General features: G+C 39.0%; 1 protein-coding gene across 1 annotated transcript in view; it reads left to right on the forward strand.

Annotated features, from left to right (window-relative positions):
* lamc3 (laminin, gamma 3) overlaps positions 1-24,624 on the forward strand; it is an 82,558-nt gene that overhangs the window by 33,668 nt on the left and 24,266 nt on the right. The window contains exons 10-12 of the mRNA XM_072454568.1: positions 4,984-5,182; positions 11,479-11,588; positions 14,293-14,520. Of these exons, the coding sequence (XP_072310669.1) occupies positions 4,984-5,182; positions 11,479-11,588; positions 14,293-14,520 (537 nt within the window). The remainder of the gene's footprint in view (positions 1-4,983; positions 5,183-11,478; positions 11,589-14,292; positions 14,521-24,624) is intronic.

Below are 24,624 nucleotides of genomic sequence, written 5' to 3' on the forward strand. Positions count from 1 at the left end.
CTACCCTTCACGCCACATGCAATCGACTCCTTTGGCCTTGTCCTCTAAAATGCGGCAGTCGGAAAAGGGGAAAGGTAAATAAAAGGGAAATAGTTGTGAGAGTTTACAAAGAGGCAGATCCTATCATGTAAAACAAATGTGTGTGTGTGTGTTGAATCAGTTGGTTGGTGGTTCAATTCCTGCTCTTATCAGTACTTGCATATGAGGGGGAAAAATTGCATTTGAAATTGAATAACTAAAATAAATCCACTTTGACATATTACCAAATCTTGCTAAGCCTCCTAGCGTCCCAATTCTTTCATTGAACCTAATTAGAAGCAATATGGTATTTCTTCTGTCTCCAGTTTAAACCAAGATAAACCAGGTCCTTCAGCCCCTTCTTCCCTGGATGTTATTGGTATGTGGAACAGTGAACACGGATAAAGTAGCAATTCCAGTGACTATGTGATAGCTGCTGGCCTTAAAGTGATGGGTTTTCTGCTCACGTACAGTGCCTGAAGGCACCACAGATTAGTGCCAGACTGTCTTGACACTGTTGGACCTGTTTGAAAGTTTAAAGTCTGCCTGGGCAACAGCTTCCCTCGAACGGCCTACAGTGGTCAGTGTCTCTGGGACCAGCTTTTGGAAGGCAGTGATTGAATTGAATGAAGCAAAGTTGATTTAATTCGTCAGGTCCAAGTTTAAACCAGAAGATTGATAGAGAACCTCTCCTCCATTCTCTAAATGTTTTATAGCATCTATCACTCGCTTTGTAAGTTTAATGTGTTCCTGGAAACGAGTCAACAGAGACGGTGAGCTTCAGATCATGCATAGCAAATTCTAAAACTTTGTATATTTTAGATCACACCACAGGGCTATTGTTGTCTCACATGCAAGTTACTGTCCAATGTTTACCAAATGTATATCAGGCTAGTTTCTAAAAGGACAAATAGATAGATAGTCTTTATTGTCATTCAGATACAACAAGAATGTATAGACAGCAGCAAAATAATAATAGAATGTGCATAGTTTTTAGCTTTCATCACAAAAATCAGCCGATAATGCACAGATAAAACCCCTTGAAAATTTGTAGAAAAGTAGAAACGTAAAAAAAAAAAATAGCAACTTATTTACAGAGGTGCAATATTAGGCCTCTAAACAATAATAGTGAACTGGAATTAAGGTTATTTTGTAATACCGAAGGATTATCAATCATGATAGGTTTTTTTACATAAATAATCATGTGTTGGGGCATATGATTAATTAGTTTGGGAATATCAGATCCTCCAGTGGTCTAATTACAGCTCTGTTGCTCCCCTTAAAAATTATGACAAAAACAGACATTAACATAAAAAAGTGACTCGAGAAGATGTAGTAATAAAAGCCAGACTGCAGCAGAGTAATGGCTGTGGAGTTTTTCTTCATCGGAACGCGTTCTATAACCATAAGGGAGTCCTTCAGAGGACAATATTAGCTTAGTCACACAATAGTATTACCGGGCTCATTACCCACCGTTACACATGGGGTGTCTGTGTATTTCCTATTAATCACCGTATTGCCTTACTTTTACTTTCTGTGAATCAGCGTTTTATCCATTACTCATTGTTATTATGGTCTCCAAATGTAATTATGTTCCTTACGTTGTGCCCAAAATGGAGTCACCTCTGGGACATGCATTTAAAAAATTGTGTAAAATTAATGATGAATTGTTTTGTGAGATGAAAGAAAGCCTTTAGCCCTCTGAGTAAGAATGGGCTTTGGGTTGTTTCTGTACACACCAGGTATTATTATTCAAAATATGTTTTGGACAAATATCAATGATCTATTTGGCTTCTTACATAAGATATAGCCCTGAAAATCATTCAACTGTGAAATTGTAATGGTGAAAAGTACAAGACAGCAGTACTTAATTTCAATTCATCACTTTGTTCAATTCAATTCAATTTATTTTGTAAAGCCCAAAATATCAACAACAGTCACCTCAACTGTGAAAAACATATGATGGAAAAACAATGTTCATAGGGACTTGTCCCAGCATCCGGTGTCCTTAGACAAATGTCCCAAGCTCCCCTGTCCTTAGACCCTCCTTCTCGGCCAGAAAAACTACCCAACCAGTTTGGGAAAAAGTAGGAATCTCGAGGAGTTCCACAGTGAAGGAGAGATTCAATTCCCTCGGCCGGACAGGCGGACGGAGGAGAACCAGTTCTTCAAGGCAGATAAAGTACCGTTCTCGAGGGAGTTGAGCAGCATCTGGATCCACAGGTCATCGATGTGCCTGTCCCACTCCCGGCGGGGAAGTGGGAGAAGAAGACGGAAAAGATATGAACAGATTTCAAGTGAAATTAAATATTAAATATTGTTGATGAAGCAGAGGATAGTGCTCAAGCTGCCATACTTCCCCAGCATAGTTGCTCCTAGGGCAGCGTAGCTAAGAAACTGTAGGTGTTTATTTCTGTTCCTAACTGGCCTGACCATAAGTGATTTCAAAGAGGAATGTTTTAAGCCTGGACTTAAATGAAGAGACAGTGTCGGCTTCTTGAACGTGGACAGGAGCTGATTTCATAACACAGAAGCTTGGTAGCTAAACGCTCTGCCTCCTACTGTGCTTTTAGAGACTCTTGGGACCACCAGAAGTTTGGATAATAAGGTACCATAAAAGTTAATTACATAAATATTCATCACTTTCTTAACATTTTGATTTATACAATATCCTTTAGCTGTCCCAGCAGCTATTGTCCTCTTGATGTCTCTTAATCACTGCAAACCAATTTACCCAAGGGTACGAATAAAGACACCAAACCTAACCTAACCTAACCTAACCTAGAGTTAAACTTTTAGTCTGAATAAACAAATTATTAACAGTTTCTTTGCCTCTGCTAATTTTAATGATTTTTCAAGCCAATAACCATTTCTTGCACGTTTAATTTTTTTGCACTAATCTGAACATCTTTTAATTTAGTAGATATTCAGACCAAGTATGCGTGCCCGTTTTGATATCTTTTGCTACTATTATTATTAATTGTTGTATGTTGCAAATTAAAGCCAGTCTGTTTGTGAATTATGTTCACTGATAATGACAAAAAACCCCTTTGTGATTCTGATTCTGAACTAAGAGTCAATAAACAATTCAGAAACACTGATAGTGCTTTGAGTATTTATTTTATCAGCAAGTTCTATTACAAACATCATGTATTCATTGATTATTGCATAAATTATGATATATCTTTTATCTTTTCAATGTGGCTTGTTTTTTGTCACAATAGTTGTATATTGGAAGGCTTCACAAAGTAATGCATTTCTAATTGGATTGGATTTGCGCTAAGCCTCAATGGCTGAATGTGCCTATTTAGTCCAATTCACCAAGATGTATTGACCGAGAAAGAAAACTGAGTTATGCGTGACTGAGGGCTTTGTTTCTATTGATTACAAAGTCCCATCGATATGAATGCTGCAATATTTGATTAGGAATGGAAAGCCACTGTTTATTAGTTATACAAATTAAGCATATTCACTTTTCTAACAGCATCTTTTTGCTGTTTTTTTACCATGGATGAATCCCACAATAAGCTGGGACTCTGGTGAACTTCCGTGTTGTGTTGTAAACAGAAATCAAGCTTAGAATTGTGTTGTGAAAGACTGCAGCTGGAATGTAATATTGAATATGAGGAATCCTGCAGTGAAATACCAAACGTTTGTGATTTTTGGGCTTTCAGCACAAACTGAGCAGCTTTTGACTTCATGCCTTGACTTTGGAGCTTTATTTAACAGTTGAAAAAAGTTAAGCTAATCATATCAAAGGAAAAAGGGGGGAAAAAAACTTAAAACTAAACTGTAGATGTAATAAGAATATTTTTGCTTTAAGGTCGCATCATAATCTGTTTGAACATAAACTGAACTGCGTTTGGACAATAAGGTGCATTGAATGCCATTGAATGCCCAAGATTTTTCCATCTTCTTTCAGTGCCAGCTGTACGCTGAATTGTGGCCAAATAATTATTTTTCTTCAGCACCACTTGTGTTATATTGGCCAGGTTTGAAATGGAGCACTTCTCTGAGATTATGTATCCTAATACCTTATTCAATAATAGTCTCTCCTTCGAAGAAGGTCTCACTTTGTGAGTGTATGGACTGACATACACTCATTCGTTTTTAGATATTACTTTACGACTGGAATACATTTATTTGTGCATTTTATGTAAAATATTATACTTCATAATTTGTAAACTATGCAATAGAGCTTCAAATGAAAAATCCCAAAGTCTGTGTCTGGTCAGAAAATAAAAGGTAGTGTACTGACGGATGTCATTATGTGTGATGTAGATGTCAAAAGGGCAAAAGTGTGATCAAGGATGCTGTCTGGGCTGCCATTACAAAAACACACACAAATATTTCACTGAATGCCACAGGCCCTTCACCACGCAAAATCACCCACTCAAGTCCTTAGCCCTTGCAACCCCCAGAAGAGCTTTGGATGTACTTCACACATGATTAGACTCAAAACCACGAGAGCAGTCAACCTGTCAGGCATCTTCATACCGACCCGGATTGTTCTCTACTTTATCAAATGTTTGTGAAGTGATGTATTCACAAACTGACCCAGACAGGGCAGTTATAGCTGTTTGTATGTTTGGTTTGTTTTATGGTACAAAAATAAATATAACAACATTTTCTTTCTTTTAGTCTGAGAATGTATTTGAACCTTTTTTTTTGGTAAAGGGAATTTTGTGGTTTAAGTTACGTACAAAAAATATTACATATAAATGTGCACACATATTACAAAAATGCTTTGAAATGTTTGTGACTTGTATTGCTTGCTTTCTATCTCTAATCACACATATATTAATAAGTTATATACCTATATACATAATTGAATTGAGCAATGGAAATAATTTTACTTTAACACAATTCAAATTTGGCCAACAAGTTATTTTGTCAGCAAAAGCCTTCATCCGGTTTGCCTTGTTGGCCTGGTGATAAATGTGCACTTTGACCTTTCCCCTCCAGATAAATTCCTGGGTAGCCACATCCGCAGCTACGGCCAGCCTTTCCTCATCACATTCACTTCAGAGACCACTGAGCTTCTGCCGCAACATGTCACCTTGATACTTGAAGGTTCTGGACTCACCCTGAGCGCTGACCTTTCACCTCATCCAGAGTTTGACATTGTCCCTGGGCATACGCCACGCAGCCTCTTCACAATCAGGTAAATTAATGTGTTTCTTTCCAAGCAATTATTGGAACTATATTTAAATGTGCACAATCTAACTTTTCTAATGAGGATCCACCTATTTGCTTTATTCCGGAGATGTTGTTTTACCTGGAATATTCCACAGTATGGCATTGAGCTTATCATTCTTTCATTTATCCTACAGACATTTTTACTGCTCAAAAACACACCTTGCTGTGATCTGGCTCATCTCTCCAGAGATGTGGCCTGTAACTTGGCTTGGTGGCAATACCTCCTTGTCTGCATAGCAATTAATAAGTTAAAGGAATAATAGATGATTTTTCGCCGAGTTGAGAACTCAAGCGACTGTTAGTCCCTTCTTTTTTTTTAAAAGCGCGAATGCGCACACTCACCACACGCCCACGCTCAAACCTCGTTGCTACACCTGCATCTGTTTATTAGCGCGACGGATCGCATCTCTCATCTCCTTAGATTTTCGTCTCTTCTGAGCTCGAACACAGTCTTTCTCTGTTGTAATTTTGTACTGTACACTGAAAGAATTCGCTAAACACACACCGGCATATCAACCACGCATTCGCAGTCAGGGAAACGTGCTGCTATGCTGGGAACGAGCCAGAAAGAGGCTGCAGGTGTGCAGTAGGACGCAGGGAATTATTGACATCGGGGCTGTCAACACCACGAGGAAATGAGACTCAGGTTGCACGCCAAAAATCCTATATTATTCTTTTAAGTGCCATAAAGTTGAATATTCCAGAAAAGCTACATAGAGTAATCAATATAATACAAACTTGAATCAAAATGTCACATGCCTGAATTTGCGATCAAAGAATAATTAAATGTTAAAACCTTTGAATGAAATACTGTGCCTATGATTTCACAAATGATTTGCATTTACAACTTGCCATCGAGTTTTTTTCTGAAGCTGCGCCTTTAAACTTTGCCTCATTTGTGTTAAACACCCAAAGTAAATGGAGAGCCCAGTCTATACATTAACAGTTCTGTTTTTAGGAGCTTGTTTTGTTTTTTAGAACTGTTCATTGATTCATTCATTAATCATAAAATGAAATCACAGTTGCTGCGACTTGTTGTCTTATGTTGTTGTATGGAGCTTTAAGTTTAAGTGATTAGAATTCCAATACAATACTCACTTGTGTAAGCAGTGCAGCAATCAGGCGCTGGATATTGTGATAAAATTATAATCAGAATCAAACTGTGGAGCTGTTCTTGTCACACAGAGTTGATTCTGTTTACACTGTTCGGAGATGGCAGTCTGCTGCTTTTGTTTTGGTCCTGACTACTGTTTGATTGTATAAAATGCAGGCTTGTATGTCTGTAATAGTTTGTTTGTTTATTTATGTATTTGTTTGTTTGTTTGTTTGTTTGTGTTGGCGACAGACAGCTGATTAACAGCTCATCTTCAATTTGAAGAGCACTCTACACGCAAATAACTATATTATCTTCCTCCTGCTGTTTCCCAAAAATGTTGCTGTTTTAAATTAATGAGATTTCCTGAATGAAAATGGGGGTAGAAAGAGGGTTATATATGCACTTTTGGGGTTTAAAAGGGACTACGGCTTCTGGTACAGTGCAGTACTATAGTTTTAGACTCAAGGGCAACAATAATGTATATCACTTTTGTTTAGAATCAGTTATAGGACACAGTTACTGTATTCCACTATCATTTTATGGTCCCTTGTCCGACCCATTCCACCTACCTTTCAAACAACCCTATATATATTTCTCTTACAAGCCCTCATTCTTCCTGTCCAGCCCAATGTGGCAGAGGACTTTCTCAGCTGGAATTCTTAACTATAGCCTCTCTTTCAACTAATACCAGTTGTGTTGAGAGGTTGAAATGCTTTATTCTTCACCTGACCCCTGTAGGATTTTTTTCTTATACTCTTCATGTTGAAGTGGTCAAACCAGAGATGAGTCTCCACAAAGACTCACACAAAAAATAGAGTTACAATCTCTAGTTATGTTTTTGTTTCAGATCTTTCCCTCCTCTTGGCCTGATGTCTTGAATGTGCTAATCTCTTCTCATTCCACCCGGCAGCTTTTGTAACGTTTTACACAATTTGATCATACATTTTGCTCTCTATTCTATTTCTCTCAGAAAGTCTTTCCTCCAAAAGGAGTTTCAATTTCCTTTGTTACATTTTTTTATAGCCACAACAATAAAATTAGGACCTCCACATGGACACTGACTTCCAGCAAGAGAGCCCTGCACCATCCTTTGCACTGGTTCAACAAGTGTGCAGCCCATTAGCTCGAAACCTTACTGTAGAGCCTCTGTACTTGTGGGATCACATTTATCTACTTCAGTAACAACATAATGCTTGCTACAGGCTCCTAAAAGGATGATACAGAAGGGTGTGAGCTTTTGAAAGAAAGGGTAGCTTATGGAGCTAGAGGCAAAGCAGCAGCAGTAGTTCAGAAGGGAGATGATTAAAGCATGTACTTTGAGAAGCAGTGTCAGGGTCCAGCCTGATGGGAGAGCAACTGCAGCAGTTTTGCTGAAAGGCCAGCAATTGAATTAGGGGTTTTAATAAATTACTTTATAACTTTGTAACAGGAACATTGCCCTATGGGCGATTTAAATTTTCATATGGCATTTTCTTCTGATATGAAAAAGGTAATTGTTTCTGAGTTAGTAATTAAAATAAGATGAATGCATCTGTTCAAAGACAAAAATACAAAAGTGAATCAAACCAAACACCAGCTCAGCTAAGCTCAATGTCATGTCATGCTTGGCCTCCTCATTGGGACACAGTGGTCTTGTGTCTCTTTTGATACCTCCATAGGTTCCAGGACTTTCTCTGCTGAGTGCACACAGCTAACGAGTTTCCCTCAGCCAAAGGAGCAACTGAAAAGTGCTGGATTGGGTCCAGTGCTATCATTAAGTGTTCCTGTCTCTGCAGAAGTTCTTCACAAATCTCATTATATTTAACATATACATGCACAAATGCACCTCACTACTACTACCTTTACCTCGATCATACCCATACCCATTTTGTGTGTATCTAAAAATGTATTTCACCATCTGCTGATTTGCCTTCAACTGCGCCCATATGCATCAAAACATGTATACATGCATCTGAGTGCTTCTTTAAGAGAACGGTGCACCATATGTCCCTTGACTGACAGTATATGATTTCAGAGCTTTTAAATATGTTAATGAGTTAAGTCTGTGTTTTCCCTGCACCTTTCAGAAGCAGATCAAGGAGAATGGTAGAAAAGCATTGAGATTTGAGCTCAGGGGATTGATCAAAGGGGAGGTGAGGCTTCATATGATGTGGTATCCTCTCTGAATCAGAATCAGAAAAGGTTTATTGCCATTGTCAATGAACAGAATTCACAAACATAAGAACTTGCTTTGGTGATTTGGTGTAACATAAAACAATGAACAATGATTTTTTTAAACCTATATAAGTGAAAAAGAAAAACAATTAAAATCTGCTACATAATAAAAATAAAAATAGGCTTACCATGTACACCAATTACAGTTGAATTTACATTACAATTACACTGCCTGAGGGGAGTGGCCTCCTGCCTGAGGGGCGTGGCTCAAATAGTCCATGTCCAGGGTGAGAATGGGATAAAGTACACAGTCCTGTGGAGCTCCTGTGGTGATAGTCCGAGTGTCTGAGACATTCTTCCCCAGACATTCTGGAGTCAGGCACGTTGACCTGGGAGAGCTTGTCCTGGAGCAGAGCTGGGAGGATGGTGTTGAATGCAGAGCTGAAGACCACAAACAGGATCCTGGCATAAGTTCCCGGGGAGTCCAGAAGCTGCAAGAGGAAGTGGAGTGCCAGGTTGATGAGCCTGTTGGCTCTGTAGGCGAACTGCAGGGGGTCCAGCAGGGGGGAGGTGAAGGACTTCAGGTGGGGGAGGACTAGGAGCTCAAATGACTTCATGACTACAGACGAAGTCTTCTTGGGAACAGGGACAATGATGTCCCCTGAAATTCTTATTGGTCTAATGCATGATGTAATGATGTAAAATGTATTTTTCAAGAAAGAGAGAATTGCATTTTTTTAGATGCAGCTTGTCTGCTAAGATTATTTCTGATTAAATAATTGTTCTGCTATGGATACTACTTCTGATATATGCTCCCGCCCAGTTGGTCTACTGTTGTTTGTACTGTGCACAAAGCTTTATGTGGCAGCAGTAGTGGTGCAGTGCATAGCGCCCTTGCCTCACAGAAACGTCCTTTTATTTTTCTGTCAACCTTACACACAGGTGATGTGTTTTCATTTTATTGGTTGTGTTTGGTTGTCATAAAAGTTTCATGTCTTGCATAAGCTCCACATTAAAATGGTTGTACAACTCAGCGCTAGAGCGTGTCATGTTAACAGAATGTTTCTGCTCTCATTTCCATACATAAACAGCCTACAAGAACACATATATTATTAGTGTGCTTATCCCCACATAACACCTGCATCTGTCCCTTAATATTTACTGTACAGTATCAAGCCTGCTCTTGCTCCCCTTATATCTGTATTTATTTATGGTTTGTGTCATTTATGAGCCCAGTGTTGGGCTGGGTGTTCCTCTCCCGATGATCTGCTCTGATCCTCGGCAGAGGAGCTTAATTACAGCATGGCTCTTTGTGCTCTGCTTGGTGCTGATTAAAAGGGACACTGGGGCTCCATGGGGAAAGCATGACTGGGAGTTTGTTCACTTTCATGCACACACTGCTTATCGCTATCTGACCAGCTCCATTACCATGGCTTTGAGGCCCAGTTTGTAATTGCCTCTCTTTATTACTGTGCCTCCATGTCAGGCCAGGGAGCGGGGAGCCCCTGCACCACTGGAGAGCCCGTGTGGCAGCCCATTAAGACACACACATATCTTTTATGAACAACTGTAAATGTGAAGAGGAGACAGAGGCCAGGCTCAAAAAGGCATTTTAACTGCAATTTACTGTCACACTGAGAACAATTGAACTAATAAAAGCGAGGCCACAAAACCCGCAGAAAAGTAAAGCCGAATGTTGGTAGAAATTGTGGCGACAGCACAAGGACACTTGACAATTGCCTCAGAAACATTCTTTAATTAAAGGGCATATGATGCCAAACTGATTGTAAGTTGCAGATTATTAGATGAGCACAGCATTGTTTTGAATGTATTATTAATAAAGAGGACTTGTTCATCCAGGGCCCATTGCGGAAAAGGTTCGTTTTAAAATCCTGTATGTGAATTTATTGTAGAGAACATAGTTTGAGCCAACGCTTGGCCTTAAGAGATCCAAATAGTTACACAGTTTAAAAATGTAATATTGTTTGTATCGTCATTCTCAATCATCAGATAGACAGTTTATGAGGAGAATATCAAGGATGAATGGAAAAGTCTCCGCCGTGCTGCCCAGTAGTCGAGTGCAGCAGCTTATAATGCATCAACGTTGTGAGATAAATTTCTGGCTCTGACTTTATTTTTTGAATGTCTTCCTTGCTCTTTTCTCCCTGTTAGAGCTGCTGTCCAATTCAATAAAGCCTACGGACCAAGAAAACGGTTGGAAAAGCCAAAAGATGTAAAACATTTGTCAAATCAGGCTTGAACAGATCCTTGCTCTTGGAGAAGACGTTGTGCTGTGACGGCAATGGAATTTTAATGTTGAAGTAAACCAACTAAAATGTATCTAAATTGGATCCAAAAATATTTAGGTCATACGTCTCTGCAGATGCCTAAAATCTTAGCAGTATCGGCGACTATAATATTGAATTTACATAACAATGTTTTCGTCGGCATGATTGATGAAAAAAAAAAAAAACTTTCTCTGAAACCATAAATTCTGAAGATTTCCATTTTGTCCTTTCACTTTCCTGCATACCATGAATATGACTTGTCTGTTCTGCAACAATAAGGTGCAGTACTAACCTGTAGTTGGCAGGGACGTTATTAGACACTGGTGTATATGTCCCTTCACGCTCCGGCTGGCTCCCTTTGGGACATTAACTTGAAAGTAAGGGGGCATTTCCTAACATAACATGAGCGGAGTAGAGCTGACACAGCACCTGTCACGGAGATGGAGCAGAGCCTGATACCTACAGCACTACGGGCAGATGTCAGCTGGGCAGAACGTACTGCAGCAGATGGCAGAGCTCAACGATCAAGACCCCCTCTATTTATTCGAGTCAGCACATTTACATTGAGGCCCAGCATTGCCTGTTGTGCAGCAAACACCTTAAAAAGCAAACAGATGGTTATGGCTCTTACTTACATGTATAGTACAGAGTCATAATTTGTGTATAAAGTAGACATTCATATGGATTGAGTGATTGACCTGATCTGTGTTTTGTGTTTTACAGGCTGCACGAACATGATACAAGATTTAGACCATCAGTGTCTTCATTTAACTTCCAACTTCTGCTGAACAACTTGTCTGCTTTAAAGATTAGCAATGCAGGAGGAAACAACTGTAAGTACCAGCAGAGCACTTTCATATACATATGCCATAGATTACAATATATGATGCTATATTACAGTATTGAAGGAGCATGATGGAGAGTAAATTGCCACATAGATTAGAACAAAATTAAATTTGTATTCTTATACTTTACAGCCCAGCCCTACTATTTTGCTTTTTGTTTTAATAGCACACACAAATATTATCGTTTGGTATTCTAACAGCAAACACCAGATTTCAATAGAAGTATCACAGGACTTGTAAAAGTACTCATACTACCATCTATGTACAGTATGATAACATAGCAGTAGTGTCATAGTAGCATTCTCACTTCCTAACCTTCACTACTTTCACTACTTTTAATAATGAAACCGTGAGCACAAGCACAAGCATGAATTGTTAAAAAAGCCAGCAGGAAAAACTGTGCCAGCGTTTGTGGTTAGGGAATAGTTGAAGTGAAACTAAAACATTTAAACCCAAATGCAAGCAACTACTTCTTGAAACCTTCATTTATTTATTTTTCATTCAAAGTCTGTTCCTTGTATAGTCTGCTTTGTTTGAAAAGTACAGGATCTAAAGCAGATTAGAAAACAGAACAGCTGGTCTGAATTGCCATGTTGCCACACTTTCACTTACTTCACTTTAATGAGTTTATTTGCAGACCGTTGCGACACAAAACCTTGCATATTCCATCAATCAACCCAACCACATGAATTTGCAAACAAACCCAAGGACACAATTTAGAAAAAAAGAAAAAAAACAGCATCAATAATAACATTTATACATTTTGTCAGAGCTCCAAGTCTCAAATATTGTAAGTTGAAAAAGCCAGCCTTACACAAATGGAAATACAATATTGTTCAGCATGTTTTGCTCAGTTAGCTCAGTATTTCTCTTATGTACCATTCATTTATTCAAATTGGTATCCTCCGATCTCATAACAGGAGTTAGGAATGTGAGCTGTGAATAAATATACATGTACAGTATGCCACATTAAAGACCATATCAAACAATCTATACTGTAAATAGTGATATTGAGCGTCATATTAATTATAACACATTATGTAACACATGGTAAACATACTTCTAGAAATTATTAGTGAATATAACTATAACTTATCATTGAAACTAAAACTAAAAGGAATGTGGTTTGGGTTTTTACCTTTTTCACAAAATGTTTTGAACTTAGCAAGTCTTCGTACACAGACTTTATGAGTAATCAATGGCTCAATGGCTTAATAAACTGTTACTTTAATTGGCCCAAACTGCCACACACATCTGCAGCCATCCATTGAATGAAATTAAAACCCCCCTCTTGTTTCGACATGCGTTCTCACAAGCAGGATTGATGGAGAGAGCACAAGCAGTGACTTAAAATTAAATATGTTTAATTTAACTGGGAATGGGGTTCATTTTCGAAGAACTCATTTTAATTGCACATTCTCCCCTGTTGAATGGGCTAATAGAATTGCTTGGATGAAGAAGGGGCTAAAAGGGTAGAGGCTAAGGCGGGGAGAAGTACGGACGTGCCTTCTGATCCTCTCTCCGAGGTGCAAATGACCTGGTTTCATCAGCTCTCAAGCAATGGCACTTTCACTCTTGTAAAAAGTCAAGGTCCATCCTCACTTCAGCCACTAATGCTTTTTTCTCTATGCCACATTGATTCCACTATGCAGTCTCTTTCACTAGACCCTTTGTGAGTGACGCTACAAAGAAAACTCTAATGCCAAAAGTCTTACAGTCTTAATAGTTGAAACTGTTTTAATGCCTAATTCAGGCCTTAGTAAAGGAGTAACGTGTACATCATAACTTCTTGAATGGCAAGTATAAGTTAGTTTTTTGTTTTTTTTAATTGAACGCACTGAAAAGAAAAACATTTTTAGCGTTTTGTATGGTGGGAGTACTTTTAAACGCATAAGCCACATATTTTTATTATACAAAAAATAATCTAAACTAATAGCTGAATTGCCCCCACATTCTGATGTCTCATTTGGTATTTCCTCTATTTTCTGCTTATTATTCAGTAAATGGAGATGTGCATGAATCCGCTTGGTTTACTATTCCGTGTACCTATAGTATCTTTCTGTCCTTCTCCACCTGCCTCCATCACATCTGAGAGCACAGCCTCAGTAATGAAGCAGGAACAAAAGTAATTTAGTGTTTGCAAGGCTGTGCTTTGGAGAGTGGAGGGTTAGGGGGATTCGGTTCAGGACGGGCCTGGCCCCATCACTATTCATGAGAGTGGAGAGGAATGTCAAAACCCCACAGGAGCTGCACGTCTGACATACCTCCGCAAGCCTCCTGTCTTCTTTTCTTCTTCTCGTCTTGCTCTGCTGCAGTGATTTATTCATTTGCTATATCAAAGATTCCCTCGGTGACAAGCGGACGTGTGTGGGCACATGTGGCATGCCCACGTGTGTGTGTGCAAGTGAGCATTGAGTGTAGCATTTATGGACTGGTGGGCGGATAAATGTTTTTCTTCTGTCCATCGATGAGAGAAAAGGGGTGTAAACACTGGCTCAGAGCTTTAATGAGACAGAAAGGTAGGGGCGGGCAGGCCAACATGCTTATAGCCGACTGTTTAACAAGAACTATGTAATGATTAAATATTCACCCATTTAATGAAAATCTACTGCATTCAAAAGTGCATCCAACATATGAGGTGAATGTTGTTTTTTCTATCTCCAATTTGCTAAAGCTTCCATTCTCACTGCAGACACGGCACAGCTGGATAGAGTGATCCTGAACTCAGCTTTCATCTCCACTGGGGCAGAGAGTCCCCCTGCCTCATGGGTGGAATCCTGCTCCTGTCCAGTGGGCTTCACAGGCCAGTTCTGTGAGCAGTGTTCCCCAACATTCACCAGAGAGCAGCCTGGCAGAGGACCGCTCTCAGCATGTGTTCCCTGCAACTGCCACCATCACGGGACATGTCATCCAGAGACTGGTAAGACAAATCACACTGTAAAATGCACTGGGCTTTTGTGCCGCTTTAAAGAACAATCAAATGTGGGTTTAAAGAACCCTTTAACTATGTAACTTCACCATTTTCAACTGCAACTGTGAAAATACACTTTATAAGATTTTGTGCTGCTCTGCAATGCTTGGTTCAGTCAGTAAATGCATCTATAGTACTTGAGGGCCACGACTCTGACTTGGAGACGATGACTCAGACAGAGTGGCCCTGGATTTCTAAAAGCAAGATGAGGCCGTAAGTCAAGAATTTACCCTGTAGACTCTAGTTCTGCTCACACACATTTTGGCGCTTTGTGCTGTAGTGGATTCATGGTTTGGTATATTTACAATCCCACTGCGCTCATGTAAATCCCACAATTTACATAGCCCAAACCTGACATGATTGAAGTTCTCAAAATGCTATAGTTTAATTTTAAGTGTACAGCATTTAGTGTCGGTAAAGAGAACGCCTGCATTCAAAAGCCTAGTACCACTGGTTATCTTGTCTTTAACGCATTCAATTAAATTTTTTTGTGTACTGCCCAAAGTCCCAAACTGTCCCAACCTGCTTCAAGTCATCCATCATTGTCCCTGTCCCCAAGAAACCCTGGATCACTGGACTTCATGACTACAGAAGTCAGCGCCACAGGTCTGTAGTCATTAAGTCATTTGAGAACCTGGTCCTCCCCCACCTCGAGTCCTTCACCTCCCCCCTGCTGGACCCCTGCAGTTCGCCTACAGAGCCAACAAGTCTGTGGACAACGCCATTAACCTGGCACTCCACTTTGTCTTGCATGGATATGTTTTTCATCATCACTTTTAGGCAAGATTTTTCTGATTTTAGCTATATTACGCAGATGAAAGTAGTTAAGAGGCTTGATTTATATGTGCTTTAAACAAGAGCTCTTGATCAAATATGACTCCAAGATGTTTTTTACAGTAGAACTGGAGCCCACACTGACATTGTCCAGTGTGACTATCTGCTCAGATGAAGCGTCTCGTTTAGGGCCTAGTACAATGACCTTTTTCAGGGTTAAGAAGCAAATAATTAAGTGACGTAATTAATCGACAAGCACAAAGTCTGTCTACTTGATCGGTCTGATTGGGTTTTATTGATAAATACAGCTGCGTGTCAGCTGCACAGCAGTGGAAGTTAATGCTATGCAATGTTAATCTAACATCAGCATTTAAAGAATAAACAGAATTGGGCCGAGTACTGAACCCTGTGGCAAACTGTAGGCTAATTTAGAACAAGGTGAGGAGCTCTGTTTAAATAAACAAACTGGTACCTAACTGATAAATAGGATTTAAACCAGCTGAGGGCTGTTCCGCCGACACCTACATCACATCTAACCTCTGCAGTAGAATGTTGTGGTCGATGGTGTCAAACACTGTGCTGAGGTCCAACAGAACCAGGGTTGAGACCAGTCCATCAGCAGCTAATAACAAATCATTTGTGATTTTAACTGGTGCAGTTCCAGTGCTGTGGTGGGCTCTGAACCCTGACTGGAAAATTTCAAATATATTATTGTCCTGTAGGTGGCGACAAAGCTGTTTAACTACAACTCTTTCAAGGATTTTAGAGACAAAGGGAAGATTTGAAATAGGTCTGTAGTTTACCAACAAGCCAGGCTTTTTCAGTAGTGGTTTAATGACTGTGAATGAATGTGGTTTTAACGACTGTGGAACACAACCGCTTTCTATTGACAAATCTATTATATTAAGAATAGCATCTGTAATTAGGGGGAGAATGTATTGAATGGGAACTGAATAGGAACCAGGAAGACGGTAGATAACCATAAATACAATTATTTTTTGGTTTCTTCAATTTGGACAATGTTTACTTTTAGTAAGATTTCCTTAAGATGTGTAAGATAAGTTTTATAAATGAGAAACCAGAGCCTTGTTATAAAACATTACCACGCATATACGATTTTAGCAGTGTTTTGCTTAGTTTATCTACATTAGAATAAATGGTAACAACTATGTAATATATATTTCTTAAATCCAATGTTATCCACCAAAAATACATACTCAATGTATTGCTAATAAAACCACTAAAACGCTGAACAAGTATCACATATCTTATCTTATCTAATCTTATATATAATGTGTTTGGATAGTGCAACAAATTTTGTAGCACTATCCAAACACATTATATTTTGTGTCATTTGAGGCTATGGAAGGAGCAAAAGGAACACAAATGACATGGCATTTATTTTTGTGTCTTTCTACAACTGACATCCAGTCACTTCAAGGCTGTATAACCATGTCATCCCTTAGGAGCTTTGGCAAGCCATCACTCATCAGACTGTATAACTTTACTTAACACAGGCAATATTGTTGTTTAAGAAGCACCCCAAACTAGAGTGTATATATGTATTTGACTTTTTCTGATCAGTAGCATTTCAGATGACTGCAAAAAGCAAGATTAAAGCATTAGCAGGTTGGACTGAAACCCTTATATACACTTCAAACTTGTCATGTGGCCCCCCATTGTATTGTCTTATATTTGTTCAATATTCTTCTATGGCTGCCATACCTATGACTCCCTGTCCTGGTCACAGGCCGCCTTAAGCTTCAGCTGGAAATGTATCACTTTCAAGTCATGTCATCAATAGAATTGAATGTTGTTTTGAAGATATGCTAAATTTGAAGACATGCTAAATGTGAAAATATGCTACATTTGTTGAGAATGTTGATCATGGATAAAAAATCAACAAAAATTGCTGACTTAAAATGAAAATGAGTTTACGGTGATGATACATCTGCACTTTTGAGATGCATTTTGCATTTCACTTTTGTCTGATAATCAAACCTCAGCTAATACGTTTAAAGACATGTTTTAGTCTGTAGGATCAATTATTATTCGTGTTAGTCAATATTGTCCAGCCAAGTTAGACTTTAATCTCAGCTTTGTTTTAACATAATCGGACCATTAAGAACTCACTTATTTGAAACTATAGCAGGTGATTTGTACTAAAAATGCAAGTCCCTCCGTTTCAAACAACAAAAAGGTCACAAGCTGTCATCAGCCAATGTTTTTTTGGTTTGTCAAACTCAAACGTTGTGTTTCTTTTTGTGGAAAATCAAACACTTTAATGAGACCAGGAACGCTTGCGCTGATCACAGGCTCCTGAAAATGTATTTTTTTTAATCCATTTGTTTTTTTGTTTTTTCCTTCTTTGTCTTCCGATCACCTTAAACCCATCAGGCTGCTGTGTTTGTGTGCAATTTGTCACCATGGTAACAGTGGAAGTGTGTCCCCACAGGATAATGCCAATGAAGGAGTATCAACAAGTGTCTGGAATCATTGGATAAAAATGTGTGCATTTGAGGTCCGGGAGAGAGTCTAGTGTAATTGTCTGCCTGCTTTCCCCCTAATTGGACTTGTTAACCACCTCTCAGCTAATGAGGTCTGATGTGCAGATTTTCAATGTCTCTTATGTCTCGACTCATTCCTCTGATTCACTTTCTTACATCGCTAGCTCTTAATCACCTTGGCTATCTTTAAAGACTCCTCTGCAAGTTTATGCTCGCGATTACTTACTTACTTAAAGATTTTTTACATCTTAAATACCTCATTATCCTTTTGTGGAAATATTCCGGAAGAGACCATACTCAATGTAAATATTCCATAGCTCATATTATGCCTACCGTATTCAGATTTAAAAACGCTGTATCTGAAAACATTCATCAAATTTGTGAAGCCCTGTTGTTTTGGGCTCTACAAAAATGATATGTTCCTGATTTTTACCGTCTGAAACTTGTTAATTTCAACCCGTTTGTAGTGATCCAAAATCATTCCCCACTTTCCAAATGCATCTCAAGCATCCCAATTATTCACTGCCATGAGTTTATAAGTGCATTTCACGAATTTCAGGGGCCAGAGTTGAGACTTTCATTCTGGTACTCTGAAGATCAAATGCGATCAAAGATTAAATTAGGTTTAGTCAGTACACAGCAGTCTCATTTTGATCCCACCAGATGTGTTTACAACTTATCTGTCAAAGTAAGGGAAAAAAACGGTACATCCCACTTGTGCAAAACTGCCTTTTTTAATCTTTTAATCGTGTTCAACACTGTTCCCTCATCAAAAACGTACCTGGAGCCCCATTTTGCGTCATCCATGCTAGTTTGATGAATCCTGGTTAAAAAAATCCCCTCCCCTCCGAGAATAATCTCAATAATCTTCTCGACCTGTAACATAGCTCTGAGAATTTTCTCGGCTGTTTTTTTTAACTCCATATATCATCGCTAGACTCATTCTGTGAATTTCTCATGTATATTCACAATCAGTACAACTATGTGCTGAGACCCGGAAGTGACAGTGCAGCCTGTTTATTACTCGGTTTAATGGTAGATGGCGCCAAAACTCAGTTAGTCCTGTGTCAAACAGCAGAGATCCTAACGTAATTTTGTTTGTTACTGGTGGAGTCTGCATGTTCTCCCCGTGTTACCGTGGGTTCTCTCCGGGTTCTCCGGCTCCTCCCACCGTCCAAAGACATGCATGTGTCAGGCAAAATTGGCAACTCTAAATTGGCCCTAGTGAATGAATGTGAGAGTGACTGGCTGTCTGTAATGTCTATGTCTATGTGTTGGCCCTGCGATGAGTTGGCCACTGTCCAGATTGTACCCTGCCTAAGGCCCAAAGTCACTGGGATAGGTGTAACCAGTCTATATATCATTGCAGTATAATCACACAAAATCTGTATTGTTTTTGTTTAATATTGTGCTCAACATATTTGGTCTTTGTTGTATTGTGCTGTCAGTGTCCTCCAGCCCCTACATCATGTTCCCCTTATAAATTTGACGGTCGTGACTTCCTCTTCCCTTTTAATATCTCTGTCTCTGTCTCTGAGGTCAGTCATCCATCGTGTCGTCCTTTATGTTTTATGTGTTGTATATTGATTTCATTGTTGTTATATCCTTTTTTAGTTTGGTCTGGATTTGCCTCGTTGCACATGTTAACTTGTTGGTGTTTTTCTGCATCCAAAGGATAAACCGTGTCTCGTGGCCATTCTACACATCGCATTCATAACACAACACAGGAACAATCCGGTCACATAGGCTCCAGTCACCCGTGACCCCGAAAGGGAACAAGCGGTAGAAAGTGAATGAATGATTTTTGATTTACTTTTTCTAAATCATGAGATGCCAAACTAAAGGCGCTCAAGAGCATGTTAAAATGCTAATAACAAAACAAATGATGCATAATATTTGTCCAGCAATTATTACCTGCTCAGCATAAAATAAAACCTAGTAAATACCAAATTGAATAAACGTTGTATTAAATCAATACAATTTCGAAATGTGACCGAGAAATCTGGCTCGCAAATATTAAGTCATTGAATGATTTAAGTCTATTTTTCTTTTTAATGTAATAATTAATTGAGATTGTTTTAAATACCCAATGGTATTGCTGTTGCTTTTTGTTCATTATGTAATTGAACAAATATGTATCCATAAGTTCAGGTCAAGGGGACTTATCAAAGCGAGTAATTTATAGACGCAGTGTTGATAATTTGTCACTGGGAGGCGGATCAACCTGCTGTTTCTCCTATCTGAATCTTAATTGCTGTATAATTACCTAACGGCATGGATTATGATGCAGGATGTGCCCACCGACAAGAACCGGGATGCAGTTTACTCAGTGGCTTCAGAGGGAAGCAGCAGCCAATGGCGCTCTATAATCATGATTTATTAACACTTTCTGAGTCGTGGCGTTTCCATTCACCATGGCGCTACACAACAGATTGCAAATGTTATTATTAGTGGTTGGGCTGGAATATTGCAACAGACTTCAGCTATTGGGTCAGTGGATTCAAACACAAAAGTCGTGGGCATGAATGTATAGTACATGCTTTATTGCAGTGGCGTTCGTTAAATCAGTGAATGGACAATAACATCTAAAATCAGTGTTTCACAACATAATATATCCAAATACTCCAGTTTTCTCCTCACTTCTGCTGCTTGGCTGAACTCACAGTGTCTTTAGAGGCCGCTGGGCAGTACTGCGTGGAAAGCGTGGTTCTGCTTTTACCAGAGCGGAACAGTCTGCGACCGCGTTCAGGGGCCCGTTCATGCTCCGCTCTCACGTATGAGTTTTTAGAACCAGAGCGGACAACAGCTTCTTTTAGAGGTTTGCCCATGCGCTCTGAGGACCACACAGCCTCAAGCCACGCTGAGTAAACCTGTGTGGGAATCAAGACTGCGCATGTGCGAGGAGAAGCGAAGAAACAGTAGCGCCAAGTTTCAAGTTCAAGTTTTCTTTTAGAACCAAGTCTTTGTTTGTAGCTAAAGTTCTGTTCATGTTTCCAATGATTAGATGTTAGTTAGAAATACAGGCAGTAATTTAACAACATAGAGCAAATTTGTGTGATCAATTGGTCGGTGGAGTGATCTTATCTAATCCATTTGACACTGAATTGAGGTGTGGGAGTTTGGCTCAGTAGGACAGGCGTTGGCCCATGACGCAGGAGTCAAACCCAACAAAATATTGATGAACACCTCAGGTCCGCTTGCCCTCATTCATAAAAGTCATTGTACATTTCTTCTTGGGTTTTTTGGCTCAGTAAAAGGCAATGTTACTCGAAGATCATTTTTTATAGTTTATATAGTATTGTTCTATTGAAGTTTTATTTCCTCAAGCTCGTTCGTGTGGGAGCAATCACAGCTGATCACTGAGGCAAACAATTCAAAATGGTATCAGAGACTATGGCGGCTGAAGAGATGTTCAGGCTCTGTGCACAGCAACACTGGTCAGTTCCAGCCACTAAATGTTATAGTTCTTTGAATGATTTTTTTCCCAAATTACACAGACTACATCGAGTTAATTTAGGATAATCACCAACAATACATAATCAACTTTATGAAGCATGTAACGACTTCATTAAAGGCCAACAAGAGTGACTTTTTTGGTGGAGAGTCTGCTAATCTCCATAGAGATGTTCCTACTTTACAAACAATACTTTTTGAAGCATAAGTAACAACTGCACTACATAAAAACACTTTTGGTTGTCTTTTATTAAAACATTACTTTGTTTATTTTTTGTCGCCTCAATTTCTTTGCTTCTTGGCCTGGCTTGACTGATATTTTTCCATGCTACTGGATCTGGAAAATCTACCATCTATCTCCTATTGTAGTGGATGAAATGAACAGTTACACATTGACACTGGTCGCTTGTATCACTGGTTTGTTCTACACCTCAATATTTCAGTACAAATATTACTAGAGAATAGTAATTTCTCTGTAAAATGCAATAAACCCTGGATAGTTTTTTTTTTTAACCTAATCAGATTAATTTGTCATATTCATTTGTTTTATCTTAAAATATTTGAAATGCTATTCTACTTTCTCCGTAAAATTGCTATACCATCTTGCATTTGAGTTAGCACTTTCTATCTCTCTTTCTCTTTTTCTGTCCCTCTCTTTTTCTCTCTCCTTTCTTTACGGTATCGATAATGGTAATGAAAAACGCATACCTTGAAGACGTACAACTACTGTAGGTGGCGGTAAATGCATCTTTTCTGTTGGCTGCCACACAACAACAACAACAACAACCATCTTGCATTGATGACGTCTTCGACTCTTTCCAAAGCAAATTAATTGTGTTGTGTAAATCCTCCAATTCCACCACAGGTAATGTTTCATAACTGGGACACACTATCATTTTGCAGCAGCTTGTTCTGCATATACCAGTACATGTCGGCTAATTGCATGCATACCATCCATTAAAGTGGCCAAGGCCATCTATATGCCCAGGGGGAGCGGCATAGGAATGAGAGAGATGATTGTATGGTATGTTTAAGAGGGCGACATTCAATTTTCTGTGCAGCTCAGCCCATAGGGAACAGTTATTATAAATCACCACATGAAACATACAGCTGGATGTTAAGCATTCAGCTTCTGTTCTGCCAATGGCCACTGTTTCACTCATTTTGTTCAATCAAAGTCACCAGTAGATTTTTCAGCATTAAATAAACCTCACTTGCTCTCCAATCCAGTAGCAAATTGTAGCATTAAAAAAAATGATCATAAAGTATATCAATATATTTTTGTTAACCGTGGGCTTTGGTAGAAAAGGTGTAATTGGAGAAAATAATGTAATTAAATTATAATCAAACCAATACTGTAGCACTCCGTAAATGGGAGGAGCCGTCAGCACGATCTGGCATTAAAGTGCTGTAAAGGGGCGGAGCAAAATCAGCTCTGCAGTTTTGAACCCATTTCTTTTCTAAAGTTATTTTGGATACATTTTGCAATTTCAAATATCCAAAAACGTTATAAATGCAAAATAACAATGCATGTGGGTTGTAGATTAGACATTCTATTTGTGTCTTCGCTATGGTACATGTCTCTGCGTCATTAATAAAGATTAAACTAAATGAGTGCAAGAAATAACAGATCACATGTTTTACAGAAATTTGCTTATGATCATTTACTATATCTTCTTTGCATACATGTGGGTGTAATCCCTCATACGTCCAGGAGCGTTCCATTGTAGAAAAATATTCAGTTGTAGTCTACAACTGATTATTTCTCTACTATGTCTTCTTTAATCAAGCATTGTTACTTTAAGAACAACTAGCTTGTTACAAAAAATAACGATTGTTCATGCTTAGAAGACAAAATAACTTAAAGACCCACATTTTAGAAGGATCAGTCCACTTACACTTGATATGTCGTTATTTCAAATCAAGATTTATTGAAAGATGAGTTTCTTGATTGATGTTGTTTTAGATGGGCACAATTTTAATGTTTTAAAGTTATTGTCCCTGTGGCAAAACGTCTCCTCTACATATGACCCATTCTTCAACGTCATTGGGGCAACTTGTCCGTGGCTTTTAACATTTCCATTTCCTTGTCTCTCCAAAATAGGAAATATTGAGGTATTTCTGAATTAGTGAGCCTCGAAGCTGCAGCATGTGCACATGGCTCATCTTTCTGTTTATGTGTAAAATAACACTATTGTACGAGGATGACTAAAGTATGCTGGATCAGATAGGCAGACCAAATGACATGCTGTGACTCATTCTACATCTGTCCTCTCTGCTTTCTCTCACTCATCTCCCTTCACAGTCTCTCCTCGTATCCGTTCGAGCCTGTACTGTCTGGGTTTCTAGGGGCTTTGCCAGCAACAAACACAGCTCACAAGAGAGATTAAAAAGCTGAAGAAGTCCGCTCTAAAGCCAGCTCAACTCTCTATAATTTTGTCTGAACCAACTCCCACAGATTCTTAAACTAATGACCTTTGAGAACTGAAGATGGCATTTCGACGGGCTTTAGGGAACTTCCGCATGCCCTGGTTGATTCAGTTTAGGTCTGTTTTTGGTAAACACTGACTCATAATATCATCGTTTTGAGTATTTATTGTGTATTTGATCTAGTTGGTGCCTGGTCGATGCACTGAGACAGGCATTATATCCACCAGCATTTATTAGACCCATTTTAGTGTGTCTTGCTGCAGGAACCCCCACGGTCCGTTCACTTCACCACTCACCACACAGAAAGTGCTTCTGTTCCTTCTCCTCTTCTGCCAGACTGCAGTGGGCGTGACATTTAGCTATGCAAAACAACTGTGCATTATTCACAAAATTTGGCCTCGCACAAATGTCAAAGGGACAAACAAGCATATGCTGTTATGAAACAAAACAAGCCACACAGAGACCAGAGGTTCTGCTTCAGTTATAGCTGGAGCACTTTTGAGTCCAAGTGTGGCAGTACGAGTGTTTTGATATTGTTCGAATGGTAAGTTGTCCAACAACGCCACCCCAATTTAAACTGGGGAAAATTAGTAAGGCACGCAGATAAGGATTACTGATGAGACAGAGACAGTTCCATGAATTACAACATGTTTATTATTTAAATAGATAATGCTAACAATCTAAAAACACATTTTAAGCAAGACAATAATATTTTTTAAACAATCTAATCTAAAAGCTAAAATGCTACCACTCAACACCACGCACACCCACTCACACGCACACACACATACACATGAATAAACTCAATAAGACCGTTGGAGGGGGGGCTGAGGTTTAGCCGTGGAGGTAAAACAAATGGGGCAGTAACCTAATAAGAAAACGGCAAAAC

This window comes from Eucyclogobius newberryi, unplaced genomic scaffold, assembly GCF_026437365.1.
Source record: "Eucyclogobius newberryi isolate DKJ021-1_F unplaced genomic scaffold, fEucNew1.0.hap1 SCAF_2, whole genome shotgun sequence".
NCBI classification, from domain to species: domain Eukaryota; kingdom Metazoa; phylum Chordata; class Actinopteri; order Gobiiformes; family Gobiidae; genus Eucyclogobius; species Eucyclogobius newberryi.